Here is a 14,857-nt window from a genome sequence, read left to right as displayed (position 1 = left end):
CATTACATTTATTGTGCACTTTATTTCTATTATTATTACATTGTAATCTATAATGAAATAATTATATAACTCACCATAGGTTGGGGACCCCTGCTAACACATCGACTGCCACACTACAAAAAAAAAATGTTTCCCTGGGGCCACAGTGTTTTATTACAAAAACAGAATAAAAACTTTGAAAACAAAACAGTCATTTCTAATGAAAAATTTGGTTTTTATTGTTTTCTATGCATGAGTTATATGCAACTTGAAAAATAGTTCTTGTGGCTCCCAAAGTGAGGAGATGTGTGAGTTACATCATGTTTTACAAGGCCCCATGCTCAAAACTGGCGTAAGGTAAATACAACTGACATGGCAGTTAATGTGTTAAAGTCATTGTTTTCAATCCGGTTTTGCAGAGCCCTAATTCTAGCTAGCAGTGGAAGAAACCAGGCTATCTATGATTTTATACTTTTTATATTTTGGGGTTTGTATACAATTTCAGAATGGATTTTGCTGCCTTAAAAATGTATGAAAACTACTGCTTTTGGAGAATTGTATCAAAGATTTGGATCCTTTTTGATTGCTACGTCAACTTCCAATGTGATCACTTCACCTTTCCCCTCCTAGGTTCATCCCGTACACAGCTGAGTGGACTGTGAGGCACTGCTTGCATGGCCAGGTGCTAAACCACCATTTAGAAACTGGTTCACAAGGAATACCACCAAATCCAAGCTGGAGAATACTTTATGATGGCAACACTTGACATCTACTCAACCACATTTGTGTCCTGTTATATAAAGATACAATAATACTTTAGATATGAGGAAAATGTACCATAAGAAATAAAGCGGTCCAATGTGAGGATGAAGACTGCCAGATGGGAATATAAGGCAGGCACAGCTATAAGCCTACAAGGAAGCACTGTGCTTTCATTCATACGGTTTGACATCCTTCAGAATCTCAGCATCACCTTGATATTTCAATGTAACATACAAAACTGCAAATAACATATTTGGTGTACTGTATACATCCAGTTTTCACTTACACAAAACACAAGTTATGGAAAACTTCCTGAAACAGAATGGTGGCTTAAATCAAGGCACAGCTAACTGTATAACTGGTACTTCCCTGGAAGAATCTGGCTTTGAACTGAACTAACAAAAACTACAAGCCAGAGTGGCTCATGAGAATTGTAACAAGTAGGATAGACCCTATAAGTAATCAAAACTATAATGAAGATACTACTGTCTAGTGTTCTTGTGTCTCCATTTTGGATTAGGTAAAAAAAGAAGGGAATCAAAGCTGGAGAAGTAAGGAGTCCTAGAGCAGAGGTAGTAGTGGTGGTGGTGAGCATCTATTCTGAATAATTACTAAATTTGTATCCTTATATATCCATATCCTTATATATCCATATTTAATATATGCCAGATATGCCCTACTGCTGCTACTTAAAGTCACTAATAAAAATATAGCCAGGGCCGGGCGCGGTGGCTCACGCCTGTAATCCTAACACTTTGGGAGGCCAAGGCGGGTGGATTGTTTGAGCTCAGGAGTTCGAGACCAGCCTGAGCAAGAGCGAGACCTCGTCTCTATTAAAAATAGAAAGAAATTAATCGGACAACTAAAAATATATAGAAAAAACTAGCTGGGCATGGTGGCACATGCCTGTAGTCCCAGCTACTCGGGAGTCTGAGGCAGAAGGATCGCTTGAGCCCAGGAGTTTGAGGTTGCTGTGAGCTAGGCTGACGCCATGGCACTCACTCTAGCCCGGGCAAGAGTGAGACTCTGTCTCAAAAAAAAAAAAAAAATAGTCAGTATAACACCCTTCTTTCCAATATCTCTGGGGGGATGGCAGAGAATGGGCTGCCTTAAATTTCCAGTTTCAGTGTTTACACAGTCCTAGAAAAAAGAGGACTTTAGAACTTTAGGCTTGAACCTAGGCTTATGGTTAAAGTAGGAGGCAGTTAAAGTGGGAAACTAGATATGATCCTGCTGATTTCCTTAAATCTTTATTTAAAGATCTGAAGTACTACTGCCTGATATGTGTTTAGTGATATAGTTTTAAGGGCCTTAAGGACTTTTAGCTATATTCAACTTAGATGCTTCTTAACTGTTTGAATCATGAACCTCTTTGACAATCAGATAAAAGTTATAGACCCTCAGAAAGTTATGACTCTTCCCCGCACACACAAACATTCACACTTACATAATGACCTCAGGGGATTCACTGACCGCCAAAAGTTAGGTTAAGAACCTCTGCCTTGTATCTTCCCAACTTAATAAAGGCAATGGTGGTAGTTGCTTAAACATGAACAAACAGCTTGATGTGAATCAACAGAAAGAGTGGATGGAAGACTTGAGAATTCGAATAAGTCTAGAAGGGACAGGGTAATCATGATCTTAGTTGAAAACAGCAGAAGGGAGGGGTGTTCAACTCGGCCAGGAGCCTGGTTTAATTGACCCACTGGATTACATGACCCATACCCACAGTGTACTGGATACTGGAGGTTAGTAGGCTACTCTCTAGTTTGCCAAAATCATCTGCTTCATTCAGTTTTCCTGCGTGCTTGTACCAGTTTTGTGTGATTCCAAGCCTGCTTATGCTCATGGTTTTTCTGTATCTATATAATTAAACATCACATAAACCTATGAAAAATTACTGCATTAAAAACTGTCCCTATGAAAACTAAGTCAAATGCTTTGGAGAGACATAATACAAAGGAGAGTATACAAAAAATTTGAGTTGGGTGTTGGCAAGACAACTGGAAAAGACTGAGGGGTGGGACTGAAAAATCTCAAAAGTATTTTGCGCTCAGATTGCTTCAAAAGTGTCTAAATTGTCGCTTCATTTTAAAGAACCCCAAACTGGAAGTCATAGATGATCAAGTGTCTGAGTAGCTCTCATCTTAAGACTGCACACTAGAATTACCTGGGAAACTTAAAAATGAGGCCACCCTCCTCCCCATTCTGATTTAATTCGTCTGGACTGGGGCCCAGGCACTCGTAGTTTTAAAAAGTTCTCAGGGTGCAGCCAGGTTTGAGACTCCCTTATGTAGTTAATACTAGAAAGACAATTGGGAACTCCAGTCAGCAGACTTACACACACAAAAAGTCTCACCACTACACCAAAGGATTGGTGAAATGAACATACTTTTAATTATAATGTTTAAGATACGTATGCATTATTTTTAAAATTCCTAACTTTGGCTTTTTCAATTACTGCCATCTATCTATCCTAATCACACATAAAAGGGCTTCAAATGTATGGTGAGGAGGTTCACATGATAAAAAAGATCTTCTGATCTGGGCCCACATTACCAAACAGGTCTCAGCTTGAGTCTTCTTTCAGTTTAGAAGTCTCAGTTTAGGACGCAACACCAGGAACCTCTGAAGACTTGGGTTCTCAATTTCCTGGTTGGTTTTCTGAGTATAACTGGGTACGGGAGTCAGAAGGGGCAGTTTCTTCTAAAACTTTCGTTCCCAAAGGCCACTACTCCCCAGAAGTAAGGCCAGGTTCTGTAGGTGTGTTGAGGTAGCCAGCAGGTAGTGAAGGGAGTGGGGCGGAGATGAGGGGAGGCCTGGGAAGGAAATGTTTCTCCTACCCTCCATTTCACAGGCAGACTAGAAGGCTCTGAACTGGGTCAGGGAACAAAAAGTTGCTGCACTTGGGGCGATGAGCCCCAGGAGCCAAGCGAATCTCAATCCTCCCCTCGCCAAGGGCGCCCCAACCCAACCTTCCCCTCCTCCTCCCTACACAGCCACTCACCCTCCCCCCAGTTCCAATAGGGAACCGAAAAGTCCGGAGGAGAAAGGAGAGAGAACCGGGTGACTTCGAACCCAGAATTCTCCTCCCCTCAGAGCGGGGATGGGGCTCTGGCGATCGCAGATCATACACGGGCAAGGAGGGGAAGTCCAAGGGGCTGGGGATCACTCACCGCGGTCTGGCCCGGGCGGCGGCTCCCAGCCTCGCACCATGGGCCGGGGGGGAAAGGGGGAAGAGGGCAGGGGGGCCTCCGGGTGGTAGTGGGGTTGCTGCCCCGTGCGGCCTGCTCCGAGCCCACCCGCGCGGCCGAGACCAGGACTGCTCCCCCCAGCCCCCGAAAGCGCTCCCGCCTAGCCCAGCCCTGCTCGAGCGAGTTGGAGGCGGGGCGGATGGGTGGGGCGGGCGTACAGGGGCGGTGCCAAGGTGGCCCGAATCCTGATTGGTGGACGCAGGCAGGCAGGCACCGGCGAAACGCATTGCGCCGGCCATTGGCTGCGTGGGTCTTGACTGAAGCCGGTTATTGGCTGCGTGGACCTCAGTTGGGGTCATCTATTGGCTGCGTGGGGCAGGCAAAATGTCCCCCGGGGCCAAGTTGCCGTGAATGGTACCTCCCCCTACCCTCGACCTATTGGCACCAGACCTTTGGCGTACCCCGGGCCATGTTCCTTCCGAAATTCTCCAAGGAGACATACAGCACTTTGCTGAATTGTCTGGACCTCCAACAACTCCTCATTTGTTTCCTCCTGAAGGAAGCCCTCCAGGAAGACCTTTTCAGAGTCCCCGCCTCAGCCTTACACACGAATTGCGCCTTCCCAAGCTAGAGCCCAATCGGCACCAGCAGCGTCAGCTGTAACGATGCGCCTAAAGCAACTGGGAACTTGTTCTCGAGATGGATCAGATGTCTTGTCACCCGGAAGGCGAAGATCTTAGACGCCCGGCTCCTTTGGCCGCTTCCCGGGTCAAATTGGTACCAGACAGATGTTCCCATAGACGAAATGCTGGAGCAGTCCCCTCGCTGGGACCTACTAGACTCCCGGACTCCCCTCCCTACCCTAGTAAAAGGGACCTGGAGCTCTGCCTAATACGGGGACCTTAGTTTTCGCTGTCAAGAAAGGGATGAAGACTGCGCAGCTGAGGCAGGTGGGGAGGAGGATCGCTTGAGCCCAGGAGTTCGAAGCCAGCCTGGGCAACATAGCCCCTGCCCTGTCTCTTAAAAAAAAAAAAAAATTGTTTTAATTTAAAAAAAAAAAAAAGGATGACAGTAAGATGGACTTTCCACCAAAGCAGTATCCAACACAGTGTGAAAATCTGGGCCAAAATTTGTATATTTGGAATTCCCTATCTTCTAACTAAAACTTGTGCACAATACTTTCTGAAATGACTTTTCTCATTTTGGTCTGAAAAAGTCTCTTCTTGCCTATTTGGATCATGTAATAGCTTATATAGATAGCTACAATAGTTTATAAAACAATTTTAGACTTTGCCCTGCATTCTCAGACTTCATCATTCCCTTTCCTTACATACCCACAAACCAACCATCATAACTCCTACTTTTTATTTTTCATTGCTACACGCCAAGGTCTAGAGCTCTTTAAAGATTGCCAAACATCTTAACTATCTCTATTTCAGTGCCGAGCCCTATTTTCTGTTGCTGGGCTTGTATTTTCCCCATGTCTCCCTCCTCTCCCTCATTACATTTAGTAACAATCTCAACTCCTAAGAGCCAGTCTCAATATCCTTCAAACTAACATCTGGCAAAAACATCATAGGAGTAAACAATGGAAAGACATATATACTCAGCGTTAGGTTTAGAAACTTTTGATCCTTCAGGGTTTGAGCCAAGGCTGATGGTATATATAGACCTCCTAAATCATGGCCATTACAATGCCCCATTGGTTTGTACGTAATGAAAGAAGGGAAAAGTGAAATATTTTAGGCGGCAGCAGCCCTCAGTTACCAGTGGAGAGGTCATTCCCTCATAATCCAAGCAATTAATGAGACTGGATTGACTGGGAAGAATTCATGCTTGTTTGGCTGGAAAGCCAGGCAAGAACGGTCTGTGGGAACTAAACACCTGATCCTGGAGGGTTCAGCGAGTCATTCTGGGTGTCTGTGCTCCTGGGCTTGGCACTCACTCCCAAAAGTCAGGAACTGGAGGAAGAATGGAAGACAGATTTAGGAAAAGGGGGAATCCAAGGAAAGGAAAAGAAACTCTCCTGCCCCAGTTCTAGAGTTTGGGCTGAAACCTTCTCCTTCTGTGTGTGGGTTTCACTCTTATGGCTTTAGAAGATGGAGCGGACAGGGGAGGGGAAGTTAAGGAGAGAGGGAGAGGTCCAGGCTGACAACATAAAGGGAGAGTCCCACCTTTAGCAGGACAATAACCCTCTGAGCTCTTCGAGGAACCAGTGCTGAAGAATGGAGACTCATGCCATCCTCAATATAGAAATGTTAATGCTTCATCTCTCCCTTTGCATTGCTGAATTAGCAGGGCTGACCACAGGCACATTTACTCTATAGCTAAGGACTCTGAAGTTTCAGGGCTCTTCCTTGCACAGACCTCTTCGAAGGCAGTGGAGGAGCCCCAGCAAGGTGTTAACATGATCGTAGGTATCTGTAAAATTTGAAAAATCTATTTAAACTGTAACTGGTTAAGGTTGATGTTTCTTTCCTTTCTGACTTCTCCATCACATTTCCTTTTTTGTCAGGTAGCAGTGGAAAGGCTGTAGACATTTGGGGATTGGCTAAGGAAATTGAGTTAGGGATACATTTAGTGTGGGTTTAGAAAGTATACCTATGTGGTTTACAGTTAATTCTGTGAATAAATTATCCCTGTGTATGGTGTTATGGAATGAATTATGTCCCCTCCATCCTCCCAACATTCAATGTTAAAGTCTTAACCCCCAGTACACTTCAGAATGTAACTGTATTTGGAGATAAGGTCTTTAAAGAGGTAATAAGTTACAATGAGGTCTGTAGGGTGGGTTCTAATACAATATGACTGATATCCTTATAAGAGGAAATTTGGACACAGATGTGTGTGAACAGAGGTAAGACCGCGTGAAGGCATAGGGAGAAGACGGCTATCTACAAGCCAAGGAGAGACGACTCAGAATGAAAGCAACTTTCCTGACACTTTGATCTTGAACTTCTAGCTTCCAGAACTGAGAAATTAAATTTCTGTTGCTCAAGTCACCCAATCTGTGCTATTTTGTTATAGTGGCCCTATCAAACTAATACATATTGCTTTCAGGAATACTACTAATGCCACCAATTCAGACATTAATCACTGCAAATTTGAAAGACTCCAAAATCTTATACCACATAAATGAAAGAAATTTGATAGAGGTTTTTCCAAGTTTGACAAAAATCCTAAAAATTTACGTGACATTATCACTTACAAGATGTGGTGAAATTTTTCTACATTATCAAGAATTTTAAAAATGTGATCAATCATGCCAGAAGACTAAGTTATCTTTCTCACTCTTTATAGAAAACATATATAGTCATCATATAAAAAAGCTATCAAAGATCATGCAGCCAAAATATTGTAGGAAAAAAATGTATAGGTTTGTCAAGCAGGTAACTTTTTGACAGCTTTTTAAAAACTGTAATTTGTCGACATCTCTTCTCATTCTAAAACAAATATTTACTTTTGTGCCTGATTCTGTATTTGTAATTTTGTACTTATTTTCCTTAAAAGAGGCTCCAAAAGTTGTATGCTTCAGGTACGAAAAACCCTGGGTCTACCCGGGACCAACCGAATCGATATGGTGAGTTTCGGTGCCATTTAGGGGAACCATACTCCAGCATTCTGTGCCCTGTCTCTTAATACCAGAGCTGGAGGGAGGGGAAAGGCCGATTACCAGAGCTGCAAGTATTGAGGATTTGGGATAGATTGGGATAGCGAAAGCTGCATTGAAGGTGTTTGTGTGTGAAAGCAAGAGTTCAGACAACCTACCACCAAGATGTGAGAGGTCTGCAGAGGCTAGGGCCACAGAGACACTAGGCTATAAGCCAGAGAGAGAACCCCTGGAAAACCCCACCTACCTCTCCTTGTGCTCCTCATGCTGACTCTACCCTTCAGCATGTCTGGCTTCGCTCACAACACATACTGAAGAGAGGTTGCTCTGTGGTGACATCATAACTTGTCCATTATGATGTAATGAGGAGCCATCTGATTATTCTCAGTCTAGGGCTTCCCTATTAGGAATGTTCTCATTTTTTCTGGTAATTAATTTATTTCATCATTCAAGTGATGTGGGAGGCACTCCTGCTAGAACTTAATCTTTCTCAAGGACCCCTTCCCTTTATTATCTATTTCTATCACTCCATTCTGGATTAGACACTATCACTCCATTCTGGATTAGACAGAAATCTTTGCTTTCCCTCTCCATACTTCTTGTCCTTTGCTTTAGGGTTGCCCTTGATAACGAAAAGGCTTTGTTCTTCCCTCCAGTGCTTTAAGGAGCAGAATGTAACTCAGATGGTCCCCTTAAGGAAGGAGTCCCCCACCCTAGGGAAAACACAGGGCTTTCTCCAAGCTGTTCCCTTTAACTGCACCAGCAATTGGTGCTGGATGCCAGGTAATGAAGAGCTGGGCCCTGGTGACTCTCCTATTACCCAAAATAGTGGTAGGATCCCATTGAAGTGTCTTATAATTGGGCTGCCTGACTCCTCCATATCACCTTCCTTCCCAACTTTTACATAACCAGAGGACTCCAGCAGAAAGGGAACAGGACTTTTAAGAAATAAAATGACCAAGAAATGGAGGGGGGTCAAGGAGGGAATCTTGCCTTTGAGTTTCTTGCCACCCTCAGCCCAAAACAAAGGATACTTCTGAATATCTATGACATACTTTCTTTTTATATTTTAACTTTACTTCAAATATGAGGTTTTATATACAGAAGGGAGGGTGGTTGCATGAGGAAGCCGAAGTGAGGCACAATACTAGTGGGTCTGGGGCCCAGTGCACACAGCTGTACTATGAAGGAATTGGGGGGGCTCTGGGAGGACCTAGTGAGAACAGTGGTTTGGGGGGGAATTCACATAGGAAACTTTCATTTCCTCCCCAAGTTAGTTATTCAAAAGGTCGATCATTTGGTCTGTTTAGCAGTCACTGCTCTTTGGCAGCATCAACAAAAGAAGCGTCAAGGCTGGGGACACAGAGAAAACTATCAGTCCCTTTTGTTTCTCTTTATGCCTGGATGGGGAAGGGGATGGATGGAAACTAGTAGCAGAAAATGAAATATTTATGCTGTTATCCCTTGCTATGAAAAATCATGGGTCTGTATAGAGACCTGTTTCTTAGTCTGGGAATCGGATGTGGCCAAGAGGCCTGGGTTTAAGTTCTATTTTGAGCTGCACAAATTCTCTGACCCTGCTGGAGTCATTTCTCATTTCTGGATTGTGTCCTCATCTGTAGAGGAGCCTAGACCCAATAATCTCTAAAGACAAGCTTTTTCAGGTCTCTGATTCTATGACTTGTGAACTGCAAGAATCCAAATGAGCTCCAGAAAAACACAGGAGTTTAGAAGTAAGAGGATGTGGGAATTAGATTGGAAAATTGAAGAGTTAAGGTTTGTAACAAAGAAAAAGGATGAGCTGCATTCATAAAGAAAAACAAAAGAACAGAAGAAAGTCAGGCTATGGAACAGGTAAGTGTAGGAAGACATCCGAGGTCTGGATGACAGGAAAGAGCAAGAGTTCCTTCTGTGCTGCCTCAAGGACCCAAGCCCCTGACCATGGTAGTGTTTTCTCTTACAGCACTTCCCAGGCCATGGCTATGTTATACCCCAAATTGCTCCTATTCATACAGTCATCAGCCTTTAGAAGTTTACAGTTTACACCAAAATGCGTAACACATAATAGGACCCCTAAAGATTCTGCCAAACTCTTGGTGTTTCCTGGGTCAGATGCGACTCAACCATTTGGGAGAAACCAGTGATTGCAGTTGTCTAGGTGTACTTTGCTTTCTGGGGCTGTAAGAAATATGGATGGAAATTTTGCAGAGAGTAATGCAGGAAGGAAAGGGCATATTGCCTAATCTTGGTTGATTTGCAGATGGTGGGGTGTGCGGTGGTGCTGCACCTGCTCAGCCCAAGGTGAGGAAAAACCAGGGGCCGGGGGGAAATCTCAGTGCTCATGTCGTGGGAGAGAAGTGCACACCAAAAGCATCAGGGCAAAGAATCCCTCCTGAGAATCTCAAAAGGACCAGGCACACAAAAGCCATTCAAGAAATACTAGTTTATTCCCTATTTTACAAGGCTTCGTGGCACTGCTAGTTTGTAAGCCCAGGTTCAAAGAGGGAGGCACCCAGTATTTGTGTGTGTAAGAAGGCAGCTCAGCCCAGGCTAAGGGGGAACTATCGGCTTACCCCCAGGCCCTGAGGCAGCTCAACATGGCAAGAACCAGAAGACTCAGGTGTTGTTCTATAAAGCTGAGAATGGGGATATGGGTGAGAATAGGGATATGGTATTTCTTACACAGAAAGAGCTCAGGGAACAGGATTATCCTTAGTTCTCTGCCCCCAATCAGAGTTTGCATTTACCCCTTCAGTATTATTAGGTCTCCCAGAGAGGGCCCGAGCACAGACCATCCAGCAGTTGTCCTAGTCAGGAACCTTTCTAGTGGAAACATTAGAGAACTTGCCTGTTCAAGACTAGTGCAGAAAGGGGTGGGAGGTGGCACACCAACAGGTATAGAGGGTTGGAAAGGGCTGGGAGAGAATCCCAATGTATGGAAAGGCTAGAGTTTTAATAGGTTCCCAAGTTTTCTAGAAGGCAAGGTGGGGTGGTCCCTTGCTGATCCTACAGGGCTGGGACATTGGCGCAGGAGACAACAGCAAGCTCCCACAAGGAACAGATGAAGCCTGGGGCCCCTTGCCTTCTCCAGACCAGTTCGGGAGACTGGGACGATGAGAAGGCAGAGCAGTCAGAAACTATGAGAAATGATATATTGCAAGATTTTAAATTTCATTTTTAAAGGGAAAAAAATACAACATCATGGTTATGTGAGGCTCAGGAGATTTCCTGGGTTCATTATCCTAGTTCTGCCATTTACTAGCTATGTGATCTTGAACAAATAACTGAGCTTCTCTGAGCCTGTTTCCTCATCTCTAAAACAGAGATAATGATCATGTTCAACTCAGGGTTGTCTTGAGCATGCATGCAAGACGGATTTTAGCAGATAAGTGTTAAGTAAATGTGAGCTATCACTATTGTTAATATGACACAACAGTAATACATACATATTAGGTGAGAGATTATTACACACTGAGCATCTACCCGGTCTCCCTATTATCCTCCCTTGGGCTCCTAATTGATGAATAAACAGTGTATTGCTTGGTGGCTTCCAGTACAATTTCTCTCTTCACTTTGCTGGAACTTTGACCTGAAGGTGATCCACAAGATGCATGAAATTCTTCCTGTTTTCTTCACAAGGTAAGGATGATGTTTAAATGGGCATTTGTTTGAGGAATGACCTGGGGGCTCCTCTCCTTCCATCTTCAAAGGATTAAGGCTGTGGACAGGAGGGGCATGGTAACAAGCCCCACTTGTTCTGAATGCATGTGTGGGCACATGTGTATGCCCCACCTCTTTCACTTAGGAAGGGGGGATCCAGAAATTTTTCTCTGAGAAATCATTAACAGAAACGGGTTTGGGAAGCTGGTTACCTGGGAGCTCCTTGTTCATCTGTAGCATCAGGAACTGCTTCTTTTCCTTCTTCTTCCTTCTAGAAGATCATCAAGAAGAAGCCTGAGGGAGGAAGGTGGAGCAACCATGGTCTTGGAGAAAAAGAAGTAGGTTCTCCACTCCTTCTGGAGGGAGAAGGAATAGCAGAGATCAAGGATGAAGAGGGAGGCAAATGGAAGTAGACAAAATGAAGGTAAATACCCTATGTATTAAAAGGAAAAGTGATGAGAGGGGAGAAGGACAAGGGAAGAGAGAGAAAAGCAAAGAAGTTAGGAATAGGGTGAGAGAAAAGGAACAAGCAGCCAGCAAAGGAACGGTTCCCATGTTCAGTTAACCAGGAGGAGACATAGGCATGAATGTGAATGGGTGGAAGACGCCAGCTTTCCCATTTCACTTGCTAAGGGCATGGTGCAGACTGCCATCTTCTGGTGCATTTAATATTCAAGTTGCTTTGATTCTTGATTTGGAATGATTTCTATTCCTTATGCCCATCATTTTTCATCCTCAAGAGAGCCCTCAACATTGTTTCCTTTCATCTTTGGAGCTCTCACACATAATTTTCCCCAACACTCTGAGACACTTCCCCAAAGTTGTCTCAGAGCACCGAGGCTGGAAGTCTGTGGGGGCAACAGCAAAAAGGGGAAGAGGATGAACTGTGGTTTGGAAGAGGCTCTGGAATACCCTGGGGCTGCAGGCTGCTTATAGGATGCTTCCTGGGCCCTGGAACATCTGTTCCAAAAACTAGAGGGCCCATCCTCAGCCCTAACCAGACACTCAGGGTGCTGTGAGTTCTGAACTGTAGCACTAGTGTGGCTTCTAATCTGCACTCTACCAAGCACAGGTCATAAAATGTCAAACAAGAAGGAGCCTTAAGAGATCATCTAACCCAAATACTATATTCCAAGGGAAAAACCGGGGCACAAAGAAGTGAAGTAGCTTGCCCAAAGTTTTACAGCTAGTCAGTGACTTCCTTTTCTTCTGAGGCAGAAAGAAAAAATTGGAATAGTGATTCTCGTGGTTCACCGTCCTTTAACAAACACAGTCCATAAAGTGCTTAGAGGTTATTAAAAGGCACCCCAGAAAGGTAAGGCTGGAATTTTTCTGGAAGCCCCTGAGTGTACCAACCGCTTAGACACCTCATTATTTGGCTACGAGGACAGCCCTGGAGTTGCTTTACCTCCATTTTAATCCCTAAGGCTGCCTGGAAGCTGGAGCAAGGATCTCTGACTGCTGTCATCACTTGCCAGCCAGTCTATGGAGACTGAAGCTAGGAACTGTCAGGGGTGACAAGGGAATCCTGTCATAATGCCAAGGTCCGGGGCAATGGTCAAGCTCCTGGGATTTAGCAAGGCAATTATGGCTGAGTTAAAGCTAGGATGGGCAGGAATGGGGGGATCTCAGGTGGCAAAGGCAGGTAAGAAGAGGGAATAAGCTAGCAATCAAAATAACTTCAGCTGGGGTGGGCTACTTCACATAATACCTCAAGTCCAAAAAGGTTCCTTTGCCGTCAACTGCCTAGGCCAGATTGGCCTACTCACTTAAAAGAAACTCACCATCTTCCCCATTTTTCTAGTCCCTGCAGCGCCCTTTTGGGTCTCCTTTCTCCGCTATGCCTTGGGTTCCTTCCACTCACATCCAACCAGCGTTTTCCACCCCAATGTACCCGAGCTTCGTTGATTCCGCCCAACCCCCGCACGCCCCTTTGATTTCTCCCATCCTCCTCGTCCTCCCCGACTTGACTGTCTCTGACGGCTTCCCGCCAATCTTGGTTTCTCCCATTCCTCCCCGCCACATCGGGTTCCCCTCGCCCCCGGGTGCCTTTGGTTTTTTCCGCTGTGGGCCGCAGGCGCCTGGTCTCAGATAAAGTGGATCCAGCCCTGGGGCTCCGGGGCTCCGCCACTGCCCGGGTGCTCGGGCCCACGTAGAGCATAGTCACGGCCGCCGTTGTCCCAGAACTCGCGACCCGTCACACGGTAGCGCAAGGCGAAGAGCAGGGCGCCCCCAATGGGCGGCGCGGGCAGGCGGAAGGCGAAGCGGTCGGCGCGCGGCGGGGGCGGGGCCGGGCCGGCGTAGGCGGCGGGCGCCTCGCGTTGGCTCCGCCAGCCGTCGGCGCTCCAGCGCACGCTCACGCGCTTCTCGTAGGCCAGGTCCAGCACGCGCGCGCTCCCGGCCACGCCCAGCGGGCCCGCCTCGGCGCGTTCCAGGCAGATTCGCTGCGCCTGCAAGCGGGCGGCGAAGCCGGGCTCGCTGGCCGGTTCCAGGGCGGCGCGCGCCTCCTGGGGGAAAGAGAAAAGGAGGAGACAGGAGCCCAGGGCGAAGAGGGGGAGGGGCAGGGGGCGGGTCAGAACGAGGCACTGGACCAATCAGAGGCCGACCCCGGCGTCCGGGCCGGCGGAGCGGGGCTCAGCTGCAGGGGTGCCCCAGAGCCACAGGCCAATGGGGCCCCCGAGGGGATGAGCAAGTCCAAGCCCAGGGATGGAGATGGAGATGGAGATGGGTGTTCCTTGACTAAGCCACGCCCGCCGCGGCCGGCTGGGGGAGGTTCCCAGGAGGGGGCGTGCCCCTGCCGCCTACCTGGAGGCCGCGGGCTCGGGGCTGGCACGGCGCGAAGTGGCGGAGGGCGTCCCTCTGCAGTTGGACCTGCACGTGGCGGGGCACCCGGGGCAGCTCTCCCGGGCGGAAGCGGCGCACGGCGGCCAGCTCCAGCCCCAGCGCGTCGGCGAAACGCACTCTCTTGCGGGTGTCCGGACTACGGCTGCGGGGCGCCCGGGGCCCGCCTCCTCCAGCGGGCGCAGAGCGGGCCCGGCGACCCCGACTTGGAGCGTGAGCGCGGGATCGGGCCCCGAGCCGCGTCCCGCCCTCGCCTTGCTCCTCCTCCGGCTCCTCCTCGAGGCTGGGCCGCTGGCTGCGGTAGTAGGCGCGCTCTGTCAGCGCAGCGATAAAGCTCAGGTTGCGAGGGATGTCAGTGCGGGGAGGCCGCTCGCGGGACATGGTACCCCCGCACCGGCGGGGCCAGCCCGAAGCGCCACGGCGCTGCCCTCCCTTCCTCTCTCCCGCCCGCCCCGCGTCGGTGCAGAAGTCGCAGGGCCCGCTTCAGCAGCCCCTAGCCCTTGCGTACTCTCCTTGCTGTCACCTCCAGGATCCTCCACCGCCGGTCGCTCTGCTTCGCCTCAGTGACCACTTTCCCTCCCTCTGGCGGTCAGCTCCTAGGGTCTTCAGACCATCACATCCTGCCTGCTGCGAGTGTCTGCTCTGAGCGTGCGCTTAACGGCGCTCACCCTCGGGTTCCGCGGTCCTCATGGCCCTGGCCCCCGCCCACAGCCCTGTGACAGGTGGCTCCGCATCTGTCTTTGCTGCTGCACCAGGGGGCGGGGACTCCACTTCTTCAGTCCCGACTGAGGCCACTCAGCCTTTTTTCAAA

The 14,857-nt window shown here is 47.5% G+C and overlaps 2 protein-coding genes across 3 annotated transcripts in view; both read right to left on the bottom strand.

Moving 5' to 3' along the window:
* The window catches only part of HOMEZ (homeobox and leucine zipper encoding), a 12,639-nt gene extending 4,807 nt beyond the window's left edge, over positions 1–7,832 (bottom strand). Inside the window, exon 1 of one of the 2 annotated variants that reach the window (XM_012649389.1) lies at positions 7,793–7,832. In XM_012649389.1, coding sequence (XP_012504843.1) covers positions 7,793–7,832 — 40 coding nt within the window. Of the gene's footprint in view, positions 1–3,917; positions 4,060–7,792 lie in introns of those variants that run through there. The other variant, XM_012649388.1, reaches the window with a different exon arrangement.
* A 5,460-nt stretch (positions 7,833–13,292) lies between these two features.
* PPP1R3E (protein phosphatase 1, regulatory subunit 3E) lies at positions 13,293–14,609 on the bottom strand. The gene is made up of 2 exons (XM_012649387.1): positions 14,011–14,609; positions 13,293–13,712 (listed from the first exon to the last, which is right to left on the bottom strand). The coding sequence occupies exons 1-2, from the start codon at positions 14,425–14,427 to the stop codon at positions 13,293–13,295; spliced, it is 837 nt and encodes a 278-aa protein (XP_012504841.1). The 5' UTR covers positions 14,428–14,609.
* Between the last annotated feature and the right edge of the window lie 248 nt (positions 14,610–14,857).

Source organism: Propithecus coquereli, unplaced genomic scaffold (assembly GCF_000956105.1).
Source record: "Propithecus coquereli isolate 6110/MARCELLA unplaced genomic scaffold, Pcoq_1.0 Scaffold3, whole genome shotgun sequence".
Taxonomy (NCBI): domain Eukaryota; kingdom Metazoa; phylum Chordata; class Mammalia; order Primates; family Indriidae; genus Propithecus; species Propithecus coquereli.
The sequence above is the reverse complement of the archived record's forward strand: the minus strand, read 5'-3'. Positions and strand labels throughout refer to the sequence as shown.